Here is a 16,819-nt window from a genome sequence, read left to right as displayed (position 1 = left end):
TCGTGTCAGCATTTTGCTAACAAAATTGATAGCAAGTCGTTACAAAATGTCTTTTTCCCAGTGATTTTCTGTTTAACATCCATCTCCATGTTCATTTATAAAAGCACATGAGCACTTTAGCCCAGCTGCTTCCTTCTCTGTCCTCTCTCCTCCAGTCCAAAGAGCTGCAGATTAAGCGCCAGTTCCAGGACACCTGTAAGATCCAAACCCGTCAGTACAAGGCCCTGCGCAACCACCTGCTGGAGAACACACCCAAGTCGGATCACAAGGCTGTGCTGAAGCGGCTGAAGGACGAGCAGACTCGTAAGCTGGCCATCCTGGCCGAGCAGTATGACCACTCCATCAATGATATGCTGTCGACACAGGCTGTGAGTAAGGCAAGGAGACGTCATTCATTTCACACTCGCACAACACCACCAGTGCTGTCCCTGGCCCGGGGGGCTGGCCTACCCACCTGCCTGCCATCCTGCACGCCAACAAGCCTCCTCCTGGTACCTCAGTGGTGATCTCCACCCAAACCCACATTTCCCAGTTTAACACCAATACACCACCCTGTTTTCCCCTACAATCCTCCAAAACGTCCTTTTCCCTGAATTTCTCGGATTTGAAAATTTGTTCAGAGGATGAATGTTAAAGAAAATGTGTTTGAGGTTCAATCATATCTCTGTACCGAGGCTTTATTTTCCACTTCACAATTACATTAACTATTGCTCGTTGAACCATAATGTCAGTTTGAGATGAGAACGGTAGATGTGGATCTCTGTAGTCCGTAGGGATTAAACCTCTCTTTAAATTCTCTAATTGCCTTTACTTTATTCTACATCATAACAAAATTACAATACAGTCATATGTGTTATTTTGATTTAAAGTGCTCATATTATGCTTTTTGGCGTTTTCCCTTACCTTTCCAGAGACGTCTGCCCTCTGCAGATCCTGTCACACTGTCCAAATGTTAGTGATACAACTAATAACCAACTTTTATACAAGTGCTTTCCAAAAAAAAGTATTAAATCAGAAGAAGGATTAATAACTCTTTTTTTCCTCTGGCAGGTGCTTACAGAGTCAATGTCTTACATCTTTAACTAAGAACTATATGGAGATATTGAGAACCCCAATATCAAGTGGTTAATACAAGTGCTCATACATTTCTTTTTGGCTTTTCCCTTTCCTTTATTGTGTTATATATATTTTTATGCATGTTATAGGCTTCCAAGTGAAAAAGCCCAAAGTCCACCCCAAAGGGACTTACCATCTTCCAGAGAAAATACTGTTCACAAACTGCTCCAAACAGCTCTGTTGTAGTCCAGCTTTTACTTCCGTGCGTCACTTTGTAACACGCGTTATAATGCTCGCCTAGCTGCTACCGTGGCACGCCCTCATACTCTGCTTTTGACTGGCTAGCAGTCCTTACTGTGCATGTGCAACTCCCAACAAAGATTGGACAGAAGTAAGATGTCTCACTCTGTAGCTAAAACAGAGAGCTCAACACACAGGGTGAAAGGAGGAGCTGCAGCAATGTGCAGTACAACAAATATATGGTGTTTTCTGAAAATGAAACCATGTAAACCTATTCTGGTACAACCTCTAAATACAATTATGAACCGGAAAATGAGCATAATATGAGCACTTTAAATTAATTTATATTTACCATCATTTTGTCAATTGCCATTTCCTAATGTGCCATTTTGTAAAAATAAATGTTACATTTACATATTAAGGTTGAAATCAGGGCTCAATGCAGAAACATGTCCCCTGTAACAGTAATAAATAAATAAATAAACAAACAAACAAAAAATTATTGAAATTATAACAATGAAAAGAAGCAAATCCTCACATTTGAGAAGCTGGAACCATGAAAGGTATTTGCACGAAAAAAACACCTGAAACAATTATTAAAATACTTACACTTAAGTACATTACAGTACTAAGTAAATTTAGTTAGTTACATTCCACCACTACTTAGGAGGGTTTTGCTTTTTAAATAGTCAAATATAAGCTTCAGCCCCGCCCACACTGCCCTCAAAGCATGGGACTCACTCACACCCAAATCCCAGGCTTTGAAGTGAATAAAACATAGTAGGAAGAGGACGGGACATAATGAAACGTCTCGTTCCCTTCGATGACATAACATCCCGGTGCCACTTTAATTACCTCACATGGTAGCATGCCACGTAAGCCCAGTAAGCCAAATCCCTGCTGCCCTTGTCTGTCCGCACATGTACTCATGCTGTGGTTAAAGTCTCAGTGGGAAGGTTTCCCACTCACTGATTAAACTCAAGCCTTTGGTCAGAAAAACGTTTTTTTAAACAAATGTCTTTTGAATCTTTTGTATAAACATTTATTTAGATAACTGATATCTGAATAGTCAATATAACACTTCATATCATATTCACAAACCCACCTACAGGGATACATTTAGTCAATCAGTAGAATATGCACTGAAGTTAATATATTTTTAAAATTTTATTTAGGATCCCCATTATAATAATATAATTATTTATTTATTTGATTGGGACAGTGCATGTTAATAAACAAACATGGAATACATGCATGTAAACATGCCGGATTGTAGCCAAGGGCTAATTTCCATCCTTAGTTGTTAACGTATTAACAACTATTCTTCCTGGGGTCCACAGGTTGTGGTTGTGATTTTAATTTGACAATTTCTCACATTTACACTTAATTAGATGTTTCGCTACCTACCATTGAATGGAGCATAGACAGGCCCAGACTGATCAAACGTGAGTTACCTGGACAAAACACTCCTGATCCTTTCCTCTCTCTTGTGCCTCTCCCTCTTGTTTCTTTGCGTTCATTTAACTCTCTAAACTTTTCCTCGACACTAAAGCACAAATTGTTGCCCATACAATCGTGCCAAATCCATTTTTCATGCCATTTCCCTCTTTTTTTTTTTTCTTCTGTCTCTTAGCTGCGATTGGATGAGACCCAGGAAGCGGAGTACAAAGTGCTGCGGATGCAGCTGCAGCAGGAGCTGGAGCTGCTTAACGCCTACCAGAGCAAGATCAAGATCCACACCGACACGCAACACGATCGAGAGGTCAAGGACCTGGAACAGAGGGTGTCCATCCGCCGCGCCCTGCTGGAGCAGAGGGTTAGAGTCTTTGGCACTCACTTCTATGAAAGCAAAGCTCCTTAACATGTAGTAAAAGCCTCTGGTGAGTTTTAGGAATCCAGTTGGGCTTGCAAAGAAGATTGTAAACTGAAAGGTAACAATATAACTTTTTGCTGTCCTATGTTGAGACTTCTACAATCGACTTACAAAAACAGCACCTTTTTAATAATGGTTTTCACCACAAGGTCCTTTCAGTAACTGTTCTGGGGCCTTCAGTCATATCACACGATCTTCCCCAGCGGGTTAGGGGTTACGCTTTAAGGACTAATAAAGATTGTCTGATTTGATCAAATAGACCCTAACTTGTGGTGAGATTGTTTTTGTCGAGAATGAACTTTCAATCTCGTGATTTGCAGTAATTAAAAACGAGTTCCCGAAGAGTTTCACGTTTGCAAATCCCAAATCTTGAATCTTGGATTCAGAAAATATTTAAACACCTTTTAATAATGCTGCAACTTAAAGACAAATGACGTGTGCTTTCATGTGTATTCCCCTGCTCTTTTCCTAGATCGAGGAAGAGATGCTGTCCCTGCAGAACGAGCGGTCAGAACGCATCCGCACCCTCCTGGAGCGGCAGGCCAGCGAGATCGAGTCCTTCGACTCTGAGAGCTTGCGTCTGGGCTTCAGCAACATGGCACTGACAGGCATCCCCAGTGAGGCCTACCCCATGCAGGGCTACTCCAACATCCCGCCCCCCAGCTCCCGCTCCGCCGGCCACTGGAGCCATGGCATCCACCCGCAGAGCGTGCCCCCGCAGCAGCACTCCCGCCGCAGCCACAACAGCAGCAGCAGCAGCGGCATCGGTAGCAGCAGCGGAGCAGGGGACCGCCGGAGCGAGTCTTCCTCTTCCTCCCATGCCCTGGGAATGGCCCTGGGGCTGGGCAGAGACGGGAGGGAGGTGCACCACTCGTCCCGTTCCTCCGCCTCCTCTTCCTCCTCCTCCTCCTCTTCTTCCTCCCACCACCAACGCCACCACCTGCCCCAGCACTACCACCACCAGAGCACGCCACAGCTCTACCGCGAGCGGGAGCGAGATCGAGAGAGGGAGCGGGAGAAGGAGAGGGAGCGGGAGTGGGCTGGAGTGCGAGGCTCTGGCGGCGACCTGGCCCACCCACACCCCCTGCCCTTCTCCCATCACCTGCCCTCACGCTCCTCCTCTCAGTCCCTGGCCATGCTACCTCCCCCACCGCCTGCCCCTCCCTCCATCTCCGGCCCGTCCTCCTCTTCCTCTTCCTCCTCCTCCTCGCAGGGGGGGATCTACTCCGGCGGCGGGCTGGGTGTGCGCGGTGCCCCGAGCTTGTTGGCCCTGAGGAACAGCCCCCAACCTCTGAGGAGGACGGCTTCCGGCGGAGGGCCTGGAGGAGCCGGGGGCAGCGACGGCGTCCTGAGCCGAAGCACCTCAGTCACTTCGCACATCTCCAACGGCTCCCACCTCTCCTACTCTTAAAAGGCAGGGTGGTAGCATGAAGGGTGGGAGTGATTTAGGAAGGTAGCTTTCACAGGTTGCATCTCAATACTCTCAGCTTGCCACCTTGCCTTGTGTCCTTCCTAGGACTGATCTCTACTCTCAGAAAAGCTACTCAGCTGAAATGCAGAGGATTTAGGGAAATCACCCTTTCCTCACAACGCACAGTAAGGCAAAGAGAGGACAAACTGACAGTATTGAGCTGCACCCTGCTCCTTTAGACTCAGGGTGGGTAGAGAGGTGTTCTCCCATTCTCACAGGTATAAAAAAGGGAGGGAGGAATGTAACCACCTGTAATACCACTAGGTGATAATAGATTTTTTTTTTTTAGAGGAGGTTTTTGTTTAATGTTTTTATCTTTGTTACTGCCTGTATAAAAGTATGACAGGAAATGTGAAAGGAGGGATATTTTGCCCTTTTTTTTCTCCCAGAGCTGCAGAGAGAGGGGACAGCAGCCATGTCTTCTTCTATGATGTTCTATGCTGGAATGGAGAAAGAGAGAAGATAGGGGGAGGAAAAAAAGGTGTTTTTTTTGCATTGTGTATGTACTTGTATGTAGTCTGTAGTGTCCAGGTATATCTAGCAAGCACTCGTAACGGTGGCTCCAGAAAGGAAAAAAGGGGGAGAATCACATAAGATGGGTTAGTCTCCAGCCTGCTGGGGGATTGGAAAACACTTTTTATTGATTTACAATTGTTGATGTTTTATTGGTTTTTTTTGTATTAAGTGTATTATAACAAAAACACAAAAACAAGTTGCTTGGAACGTCACCAATGCCTTTAAGGGGTTCTTAAAGGGATGCCGTGCCATCAAAAATTTTATTTGATGACTGCAAGATGATTTAAAAAACAGAATGTTTGTAAAGGCAAGAGAAAAAATTCTTTAAAAAAATGCAGCTGGGATGAGGAGAAACATTTGTGAGGACATGTAATAATACAAAAAAAGCTTTCTGGCATCCATGACATATTGAGTATCCAAACAACATAAGTGTCTATGGGAGTCACTCCAATGCATGAGATAGATGTACGAAAAAAACAAAACCATTTGTAAACATGACCAAACCACATTTGAAACGTACTGTACCTGTCCCAAGTTTCACTGGCATTGAAGATCACTTGTCCCACATTTTTAATCTTTACTGTACATATTTATGGGAATATTTAAAACAAAAACAAGTCATTGGTTTTATAGAGTAACAAAGATAATGATAGTAATTTTGATATATTCAAATGAGTATTGAATTCAAGATTTAGAGCGACAACTTCAACTGCATTTTCTAGGTGTCGATATTACCATAACTAATCCTGATGTAAACGTTGTTGTAATCATGTTCACATTTTTCTGGCGAATTAGAAAAGGGCCCACTTTTGACTGTAAAAAAAAAAAAAAAAAAAAAAAAATAAAAATACTGTTGTCAGGTATGGTGTGTGTTCAAGGTATTAATGATTATTAATAAGGGATTATTAATAATTGTTAATGATTCATGTATGTGTCGAGCAGTAAAGTTACTAGTTATATTGCCACATTTCTTCAGACAAAACTATTGAATTTTAAAAGACACTCCTACAGCAGCAACGCCCCCCACTAATCACATGATCTCTGACCTCCTCCTCTGGACTCTCATAGAAAAAAAAATAAGAGAAGAAGAACAAAAGTTGTAAAAGTTTTTACAATTGGGCAATGGAATGTAAATGCTGGTTATCATTTTTTTATTTATTTTTTTGCTCTTTAGTGTAGGAATAAGTTTCCACACAGATGCTCTTAAAGGAAGCCTGGAGAAAAAGAGAGGAAGAGAGACGTGCACAATCCTAATCTTACTGCTGAAGTTTCCAGCATGCAACTGGTGTGTGGAGAAGTAGTAGTAGTGAGAGGATGGGTGTCGACCGAGCTGCTGTGAATGTGCACCCTCTTGTGCCAGCACAGCAGCAGTGACCGCAGCAGCCCGTCCTCGCAGATAAAGACACCAATCAGTGTTCCATGGGGATGCTTCTGAAGGTTCGTTTACTTACTTAAAGGTCAGAAGTAACTGGACTTTGGTTTTTATTATTTGAAATGGAGAAAAGATAATCACCCTGCTGTTTGTACAACTCAGAAACACCAGCTCAAGACAATTCCCTGCGTAACCTTCTACTTTATGCTCGGTTGGAATCTCAGTGCATGCATAAACTCCTTACAGTATATAAACTAAGACTGGCAGGTTTCAGGACGGCCTTTGTGTCGAGGGGAAATCTGTGTGGTAGTGTTTTTAGACGGGTTGTTGTTCGAGAGCAGGGAGTCTCAGTTCCTGCATCGTATGCCCGGATAAAAGATGAAGACAAAGAAGCAGCACAGGCTCATCTGTGTTTTGCAGAGTTTTCGGGGGGGGTGGGGGGTATTCAAGTTATTCCAAGCAAGGAAGAAGGTTCAACACATGTATTGGAAAAGAAATGGGGTGCTTTAAAAAGTAATAAAAAAAAAAAAAAAAAGATAATAAATTGATATCAACACATTAACTTGAGTCTTGAGTTGATGTACTGTACTCAGATGGCATTATCATCGGGATGTTTATTACATGGCTGCAACTAGTCAGTCATTCGATTAGTCGATCAAGCTCCAGTTTCTCAGATGTGAATGTTTGGTGGTTTTATTGAACTTAAATATGTCCTCTGGTTAATGATGTTAATGTGTCATAATGATAAATATGTCAACTTGGGCTTTGGAAAATTATAAAAGGACATGTTTTGAACTATTTTCGAAATTATTATGGACCAAGTGATTAATAATGAAAAGAACAAAAATAATTGTTAGTTATGGGCCTAGGTTATTTTAAATATTGATTAATTATTCCCAATTATTTTCTATTTGGTCCATAAAATGTCAGAAAGTAGTAAAAATAATAAATAATATAATTAAAAAATGTTTTGTCTAACAGTCAAAACCCCAAATACATTCAGTTTACAGACTTTAAAAAAATCAATCAATATTCACATTTAAGAAACTGGAACCAGTACATTTGGGAGATTTTAACAAAAAATTACTTAATCAATTATCATTTTGTCTTATTGATAAATGCATAATGTTACAATCAGCCAACGCAGGCACGCAGCTGCTAAAGGTTAACCTAGCTGGGAACATTAATCCCCCGGTCTCCTTCTCCCTACATGTTGCGTTCAACGTGAGAATGAGACTAACTTGCCCGGATGAGTGTATGTTGTTCCTCCTTCTAGAGGGGTTTGTGCTATGTTAAACTGACTCACCCAGAACCTGCATGGTTTTGCGTCTGAAAATGGCTGCTTGCTGCAGGTTTTAAAAGGTGTATTTACGAGTTTGTGACGTGGGAAAACATGTTTTTCCGCGTCTTTGTCTTTAAAGCAACACCAAAGATTCTTTTGAACCGTAAAATAATTTTTCCAGAATCGTTTCGGTGGTTCGTCAACTCGTAACAGGGCGAACGGCACTTCTGCATTCGCTTTGCGGCCTTCCATCTGCTAAAACCGCACTAAGTAAGTTTGCCAGATCGGGTAGCGGATCTGTAGTTCGAATGAGAACGGTAATGGACAATTCCGCTTCAAACCTGTAGGGGGACCAAACAGGAAAAGTGCTTTGGTGTTGCTTTAACAGTGTTCTCCGTGTGGTAGCATCTGGTGTGCAGCCGTCTGCTTCCAGCCGTAAACGATCTCCTCAATCATTCACCTCATCCTTCACCACACACCTGCGAATCTGGCTTATCACTATCGGCATCACACATGCTCGCCCCCTCATGTCACATGTCAGCATTTACCCTCAGCTACTCAAAAGACACTGATTTCATAATAATAATAATTTAATAATAATAATTTAGTTTATTATTATAAATTCCCAAAACTTGGAGGTATATATAGTTGAGAATACCATATATTATAAACAGTATATTTGTAGGCTATATATGTTTTCTTAAATAGGCAGTTTATCTATATTTATGCACAGTAATTCACATCTATTGTGTGTGCATCCTGAGCTGCTATTCGTCCTGTGTACTATTTCTGACTGTGACATCATTATTATAGGCCGACTGGGAGGATCCGCGCGCACTGCCCTTTAAGATGCGTCTGTCATCTCGCCGTTAATGGAAAGTCTTTCTGGCTGTTTTCTGCGGTGTATGAGATCTGTTCCAGCTGGCCCGGGGAAGGAGAACACTACTGTGGTGCATTTTGTGTCGGCCAACATACCCAGAAAGGAAGGGGAGAGGATAGGCCCGATAGGCCACGCCGAGGGAGACGGAAATGAGAGGGGGGTGTCCAAAGAGGAAACCCTATCCCTTTAAGAGCAAGTGGGACATAGCGGTGCGAGAAAAGGAGAGGAGGGGGAGAAGAAAGAGGAATTAAAAAAGAAAAGGAAGAAAGAGACAGGGAGGGAGGAGGGAGAGCGGGCGATAAAAAAAGAAAGATGACATCCTCGCAGCTGAACGGCCGAGGTGGAGCGATAGGCTGCGGCCCGGCGAGAGCGCCGCTCGCCGGGGTCAGGGCTTGAAACCAACAACGAGGCTTCGACAAACACCCGATTGGCCTATTGAGAGAAATCGGAAAAATAGATTCATAAATTAAAAACAAAGCATGACCTGCTGTGCTACCAGATACGTGTGTTATAACCCATATTTGTTCTCTTGCGTAAAAAGGCATTTATTTCAGGTAGAATGGTTTATGTTTAATGCGAAAGTGTGATACTGTAATATACGATTTTTGTTCTGTTTTTTTGAAAGCAGTTTTGTTGCGCGATATTGCGTTTGAGTGAGATTAGTGTTGAGTGAATTAAAGTTAGAAACCAAAGTGAAAAGAGAAACAGGCCGTTATTGGACCTGGCCTGCTACACTACTGCAGCCCGCGTTAGTCAACAGCTGCGTGCATTTTAATTGACAGCATTAGGCTACCTCAATGAGAAAAACATAATTTTGCAGACGACTTTATTCACGTTTCTGAAGAAAATCCAGAAGCCCGTCGTTTTTGCTGCAGAACAGGCGACTGTTAGCGCCTCAATCACCGGTGGGCCGATCAAAACCATGCAAAGGCTGCCCTCCTCGACCTCAATCAGGAGCTGACTTTATAATCTCCATCGCTGTGCTGCAAAATGGATGCTGCTTGGAGCAATTTTCTCTTCCAGGTAGGCTTGTTGAGCAGGCATTACTGGCCTCTTTTTCTGCTCTCATTTTTACTGCGCGCATTTTCTCACAGTGTGTGTCCAGCAGTCCTACAGTCCTCACATCTCGTATTTCAATGTAGCACCTCAAGATAATGCTGTGACTTGTGTTTACATTTGGTGATGGCCTTCTACTTGCTTCTCCAGAATACTCCCACCCAAAACCAAGTGGAGGGGAGCCTCCAATCAGAGCTCATGCCAGTGCATACGAGTTCTCCCCAAACCCCACCCACAGAGCACATAGCACAGCCTCCTTCAACTGTGGACACTGCTGCTCTTAGTGAGGAACCCCTGCCTGGTGAGGGACACTGCACTGCATCCTACACCTGTGGAGCTGACAAGAGTAAATCCATTACACTTAATTCTCATTTGCATTATTGAGTACCAGTATTAAGGTCAGTCAGGTGATAACAACCCAGTGAATGTGGTGATTTGCAGGTGAAAAGAAGATTTAAAAATTGCATTAAAATTGCTTAAATAGTATAAGATCTATTCAGATCTAAGTCAAATTCAGACACATTAATATTGGGATATCTGGACACATTCAACATCTCAATATTTCTCAATATTTCTTTGTTAAATAAAAGGTGGTATGATTACCTTTTTATTAAATAATTAATATTATTTAATAAAGATGTGATCATCACTTTTTTTTTAAAAATCATCAAATAATTTTTTTAGAAATTATTTGATAAGTTACATAACTAGACTTAGCCTTACTGCTTAGTAGAGCTACAATTTATGATTGGAGCACAAACAATTAGTCAATTAATTGCTTGACAGAAAAAAACTATTCGCATAATGTAAGTAATTTTTTAAGCAAAAATGCCAAAATTTCCTGGCTTTTCAGTGTCTCACATGTAAATATTTGCTAATTTTTGTTGCCTTTTAAGTTCTATGGCAGTAAACTGAATATTTTTGGACTGATGGTCGGACAAAACAAGCAACATGGAGATGTCACCTTGTGCTCCGGTGAAGGACATTTCTCACTGTTTCCTAAAAAAAAAAGGGTTTACTGGGAAGATGTTTTATAGACGTTCACTTTGCTTATTGTTGCGTTTACAGACACATAATCACTTGATACTATCTTGAATATGGATAACTGGTCGATTACTCTCTAAACCTATTTCCCTACTAGACATTACGTTTACCTAATATTATAAATGACCTATTTAAAAATACAAAATCACCATCTTTGAAATTAACAACTTTCTTTCTTTCTGTATTTCCTCCCGCCTCCCTGTGGTCCAGTGAAGTCTGTGTCTCGGCCGGCCCGCATGCCCCACATCTGTGCCATCTGCAACAAGCAGTTCAAGAACAACTACAACCTGCGGCGGCACCAGTCGGTCCACACTGGGGTACGCATGAAGGACAGGGCCAGAGAGCAGGCCGAGGGGGCAAAGGAGGGAGCAGCCGGCCAGGTGGGGATGGCCACCCCGTCGGCGATGGCGGTGGGGGCTGGAGGGAGGGTGGAGAGGCCCACTGTTCCCCTGTCCCTGCTACACCTCTCTGCACCTCCCCCTCTCGCCCCTCCCGGCGTGTTGGCGGGGGGCCAGCAGCCTCCCCTGGGTAGTCAGGATGGTGAAGGGGTTGCCATGGCTAACGTAATGGCTAGTGTTAACCCCCATGCTCCGCCTCCTGCTGCTGTCGTCATGGCCACAGGGGCGACAGTACAGGTGGGTCAGGGCCTTGTGGAGATGGCTGTCGTCAACCCCAAACCTTCAAGCATGTTGTTTCTTAAGCTGCCTGGCCACAGGGTTGGTTAAGCCACCTTTTTTTTTTTTTTTTTTTTTACTGTTTGGGACTCGCAAGCAGTTACTCTGTCACCTGCCTTATATTTGACAGAAACTCTCCTGTGTGTTCAAATCTACAAAACGTTTATGTGCAGTAATCAGTTCAGGGACCAGTGAATTCCATCCCAGCGTTTGGCACTGGTCCCCAGTTTGAGAAACAACGTGCTAGAAGCCCCCCCCCCACCCACCTCCCCCACGCTCCCCTGCATGTTCTCAGTAACACAAACAGTGTGAAAGCAGATAAAGACTTAAAATCCAGTGGGAGGTAGTTAGTCTAACATGCGAAATCAACTGTCAGAAATGTTTTGCGTGCATTTTTTCAAGTGCAATTTTGGTACAAATCAGGCAGAAATATGTGTGCGTTTGCATGGTTTCAACAAATGTCTTTCTTTTTGTGCATATAACTGTAATTCTACTTTCCATCTTAACTCTAGTGTGTTTACCTGCTTGTCTGTTTTGCCTCAGAGACCTGCAAATCCCAACCCAAACCCGGTGAGGAAGAACCACGCCTGCGAGACATGTGGGAAGGCTTTCCGCGACGTTTACCACCTCAACCGCCACCGCCTGTCCCACTCAGACGAGAAGCCGTTCTCCTGTCCCATCTGCCAGCAGCGCTTCAAGAGGAAGGACCGCATGAGTCACCACGTGCGCTCCCACCAAGGTGGTGTGGAAAAACCCTACGTCTGCCCCCACTGCGGCAAGGCTTTCTCCAGGTGACACTGTGGAACAGTTTCTTTTTTCTGACATTTCACACACATTCTCACACCTTTTGCTTTGAGTGTGAAACACACATAAAGTGTTACCTGTCCTAATATGTTGATTCTTTCTCTCCCAAGGCCTGACCATCTAAACAGTCACGTCAGACAGGTGCACTCCTCGGAGCGACCCTTCAAATGCCCGGTGCGTCATGTTGACCCTGTGTGACATCCTCACCTGGCAGCTGTACAAAGCATCTTTTTATTTATTTTTTTAGTTAATTCATGATAACAATGACCATGTTTATATGATGCACTGCATTCCAGGTGACTAAAGGCTAAAGTCTTCTGTACATAACTGCGCTTTTAGCTGTCTTCAGCTGCCTTTATAATAATATCCGTTGACATGAGTAAATGAACGTTGAGAATATTACCATGGAAACGGATCTGGATAAAGTGCATGCCTTTTTGAAACAGAGAATCTGCAGCGGGTGTCTCACTCTAATTGCACTGTAATTATTATGTTTACACGCAGCAGCTCAAAGCCTGATTTTGAATAAGCATGAAAATATCCTTCATCACGTACTGTACAGTATGTGTGTGTGCGCATATATTACATACATATATGAGGTTGTTTTCCATAAAGAGTTGTAGATCTTAAAATTGGGTCCTAAACACTGGCTCATGTTATTTAATAACTTGAATGGCTAGAAGATGACAAGGTGTGAAACTAAAGATGTTATAAATAAAATTAGAATTTCTTTTTGTGCGCACATTTTCAAGTTTTTCAAACTAAAAGCACATACGTGTGCATAGGTTTTTGCTTTTTTATACTTCTCTATAATCACTTGTCGATTGCATCTTTTTTCAGACCTGTGAATCCAGCTTTGCCACAAAGGATCGTTTGCGTGCGCATATGATTCGCCATGAAGAGAAGGTCCCCTGCCACATCTGTGGCAAGCTCCTGTCTGCCGCTTACATTACAGATCACATGAGGGTGCACAACCAGTCACAGCACCACGCTTGCCATCTCTGTAACCGCAGTAAGTTTACATTAAAGCGTCTGTCATGGCGTAAATCCATAGAGAAAGTTATCCTCACCTCTGCAGTTGTCCTCAGCCCTATGGATCTTCAAAGAATCTTTCCGCTTATTGTTTTGGTTTTTCGGTCTACGACTTAACTGTTTCAGTCATTTCCAGCCGCAGCGGGCAGCTGTTCTCAATGACAAAGCTCTGATAAACCCACTGCTGACTAGCTAGTGAACATAGTGAAGCAAATAGAAGCTAAAGAGCCAGATATTTCCCTCAGGAGTGGGTGGAGACTAAAACAGAGTGAGAATATTGTTGCTTCATATCGGCCGGATGTGTAAAAATGCAACTGTTTGCTTATAAGTTTACCATATCAACTTAAAAAGTGGCAGGTTTAAGTGCATATAAATAAAAGATATTTTAAAGTAATGCAGGCATACATACCAAGTTCATCCTGTAATTTCAACCTCTTGTAGCTTTGTGTAAAAGAGCGAGGTTATTTATCTGTTTTAATGATATGATGAGATGCTATTTCACCACAGCCACATTTTGAGAGCCTATTTTCCTTCAGAGGTCAGTTTTAATCACTTGTTGTAATGCTGACGACTGTCTCTCATTAAGATAACTGTCATTTCCACTCTTTCCTCCCGTCTTGGTTCTCCTCCATCAGGCTTCACCACCCTGACATACCTTCGTGTCCATGCCCAGAAGCACCATGGCCAGGAGTGGAAGGACAGTCCAGGGGGCTTCGGCGGAACATCGTCTGGTGGCATACTCGTCTGCCATTTGTGTGGCGTCCACTGCAAGACACCCACCCAGCTCCAGGGGCACATGGGCACCCATGGCAACAGCCAGGGTGCCCCGAGCCCCATCACCTCTAATGTGGCTGCCAGCAGCTCTGTCTCCCTTAGCAACATGGTGACATCGCCTACTGTGTATGTCACTGGTAACACGGTGGTTGACCTGCTCGTCACAGACTGCTCTAGCATCGCAGCGCCACAGTCCCACAGTTAGCAGTAGAGAGCTCAGCAATAATAACCTCACTCCCTTAACGGGGCAAGGTTGGAGAAGGTTAAAGTTAAGTGTAGATGATGATCTGGTTTCAGTTTTGTAATGTCCCCACTTATAGGTAAGGTTAGGATTAAAAGGTGGGGGAGATTAACTCCAGTTAGCATTCAAGGGCAGTTCCACCTCAGAGCTGCAAAGCTGGAGCATCGGAGAAAAGGAAGCTGTATTAATCGAGCAATGACGTCATGGAAAGAGGGACCTTTGTGGCTGCAGCAGGTTCATTGACACTTAGGACAAACGTGGATGTGTTGTCCAGATATTCCTGAATGCACTCGTGCATTTAAGACTCCAATGAATCTGTGGTATTGTGAGCATCTACTGTATTACTCTGCCCTCTCTCTCTCTCTCTGTCCCTCCCTTCAACCCTGGCATTGGCTGCTTTCTGCAAGTGCACCAAGTACTGTATATCTCACACCAGCTCTGATCTTACCTCCACTTTGCAGCTCACTAACTAAGAATCCAAATGGCTTGCGTTAAGAAGTAGTAGGGGGAGACTATCTCTCAGAAAACATTAACGAATAAACACATTAGGAGGGAAGTTGTGTGTGTTTGGGTGTGTAAGTCAGGGCGTGTAAGTCAGGGCTCAGCTAGCATGTTGGCTTGTTTGTTCACAAAACAAAAATCAACATTTTATTTTGCAAAGGTGTCATGCCAGTTTATGAAGTTTCTAGAGGGCTGTTTATTGATCAGGACAGACGGCCATGCGTGTTATGGTCAATCTGGAATTGTGGGATGTAATTTTTGTTTCCTAAAGGTACAGAGATAAGAATGGAGTTGCGTTCAGGAGTGTCGAGCACCTTAAATTGTTATTGTTTGATTCAGCGAGGATCAAAGTGGGTTTGAGATTTCTTGGATTTTCTTGCTCTGAGTCTTCCTCTCTGGGTCTGGCCGTAACAAAAGAAAAGAAAAAAAGAACCCTAACTGTTAATCAACACTTCAGCTTCTGACATGGCAATTCTTGCACCAGAAAACTACCTTTTTGCATGAAAATAAGCGAGCTCAGTCATGCTTATTGTTAGGGAGCTGTCATGACAAATGAAACTTTTAGCAGTTCCACCAAGTTAGTTGGCTGTAAACAATATTTGTGAGTGTTGATTTTATTCAGAACATTTTTAACATTCTTGGCCATTCATTTGATTGTATGTGTCATTGCCATAGTCCTTTTTGTTTTTCTCTATGTACCAGTCCAATGAGTGAAACTTATGCATTAGATTTAGTCATTTAACTCTGTATAGCACATTAATGCTCTGAACGCAAGTCATTATCGTTCTACATTATTCACATGAAGAATGGTCACTTGTACGTTGGATGTCTTTGGTTGCTTTGAGTTATTATGTGAGTGATGTGGTGTCGAGAAAGGGCTTATAAAGTCATAAGTACAATGGAGGTTTGACAACACCACTTGGTATGCTGTAAACAAATCCTGGTTTTGTACTGGAGTGCTTTTTTTGGTTTTGTGTTAATATGTTACCTTGCAATTTGTAGTTGTTCCTTTCTTCCTTTTCTTTTCTTTTTTCTTTGGAAATGTGTTCTTCCTGTTGAGAAAAGTATTGATTTATTAAAAAATTAATTTTAGGATTTTCTCCATCACACTAAGAAAAAAAATAATACCTCTACTCTAGGATTCTGTACAGCTCTTTTGATACATCTTAATGCCTTATCGTACTCAACTGCATTTTAATTCTTTGATGATGAAATATTTCAAATCTTAGTCATGGATTCATTAAGAATATTAATGGGATGTATTTATATTTTTATATTTCTCAACAGTATGCATGTCTAAAAGGTTGTTAGAGCAAAAAAATTATGATGCTTAATACAGTCATAAATATGTTATTTTGTAGATCAAGTAGAGATCATGTTATTATTTTGTAATTTGGACAATTTAAAGTAAAAAGAGTAAACGGGTGTTGTTTTGTGTGCTGATCTGTTCACCTACTACACAGCCATGTTTGCCTTGTTAACTGTCATCGGTAACCCTTAGTGAAAAGTCGCCCATGACAACGTGACTTTACATTGACATAATTCTTGCACAGCTACAACAGAAGTCATCGGAAAGTTTCCCAGCAATCTCAAAAAATTGATGGCGGTTATCAGAGGAGAGGCTTCTTTCTAGATACAAAGATCAGCTCTTGCACAACACTTATGATAAATGTACTCAATTGTTTCCGTCAAGAAATGCCTGAGAAGGGTAGGTTGACCAAAACCTAGCTATCAAATAAGTTTGACAGTTTTCTTTTGTTATTCTCTGAGGCACCTGTCTAGATACAAGTGTGCAAAGATCACTTTTCCTGTTTCCCGTCTTTCTAGATACATCACTTTAATCCAGTGATTAAAGGTCCCATAATATGCTCATTTTCAAGTTCCTACTTGTATTTTGGGTTTCTACTAGAACACTTACCTGATTAAATGTTCAAAAAAATCGTTATTTTCTCAAATTGTCTGTCTGAATATACCTGTACTTCTGTCTGAAATGCTCAGTTTTA

The 16,819-nt window shown here is 42.4% G+C and overlaps 2 protein-coding genes across 5 annotated transcripts in view; both read left to right on the top strand.

Annotated features, from left to right (window-relative positions):
- taok2b (TAO kinase 2b) overlaps positions 1-5,608 on the top strand; it is a 28,870-nt gene extending 23,262 nt beyond the window's left edge. The window contains exons 19-21 of the mRNA XM_028567073.1: positions 156-368; positions 2,930-3,112; positions 3,642-5,608. Coding sequence (XP_028422874.1) covers positions 156-368; positions 2,930-3,112; positions 3,642-4,580 — 1,335 coding nt within the window. The 3' untranslated portion in view covers positions 4,581-5,608. The remainder of the gene's footprint in view (positions 1-155; positions 369-2,929; positions 3,113-3,641) is intronic.
- A 3,015-nt stretch (positions 5,609-8,623) lies between these two features.
- On the top strand, positions 8,624-16,242 carry mazb (MYC-associated zinc finger protein b (purine-binding transcription factor)). Of its 4 annotated transcripts, none has more exons than XM_028568250.1 (7): positions 8,624-9,713; positions 9,897-10,047; positions 11,001-11,425; positions 12,008-12,255; positions 12,379-12,442; positions 13,109-13,280; positions 13,921-16,242. In XM_028568250.1, the coding sequence occupies exons 1-7, from the start codon at positions 9,681-9,683 to the stop codon at positions 14,277-14,279; spliced, it is 1,452 nt and encodes a 483-aa protein (XP_028424051.1). In that variant the 5' UTR covers positions 8,624-9,680; the 3' UTR covers positions 14,280-16,242. The 4 variants fall into 4 exon arrangements, with proteins under 4 accessions (XP_028424051.1, XP_028424049.1, XP_028424050.1 ...); XM_028568248.1 differs by having other exon boundaries at positions 9,897-10,092; XM_028568249.1 differs by having other exon boundaries at positions 8,625-9,713; positions 9,897-10,092; positions 13,936-16,242.
- Positions 16,243-16,819: the final 577 nt, after the last annotated feature.

The sequence above is a fragment of the Perca flavescens genome, chromosome 21 (genome assembly GCF_004354835.1).
Source record: "Perca flavescens isolate YP-PL-M2 chromosome 21, PFLA_1.0, whole genome shotgun sequence".
In the NCBI taxonomy this organism is placed as follows: Eukaryota; Metazoa; Chordata; class Actinopteri; order Perciformes; family Percidae; genus Perca; species Perca flavescens.
This window is presented reverse-complemented; position numbering and strand designations above follow the sequence as displayed.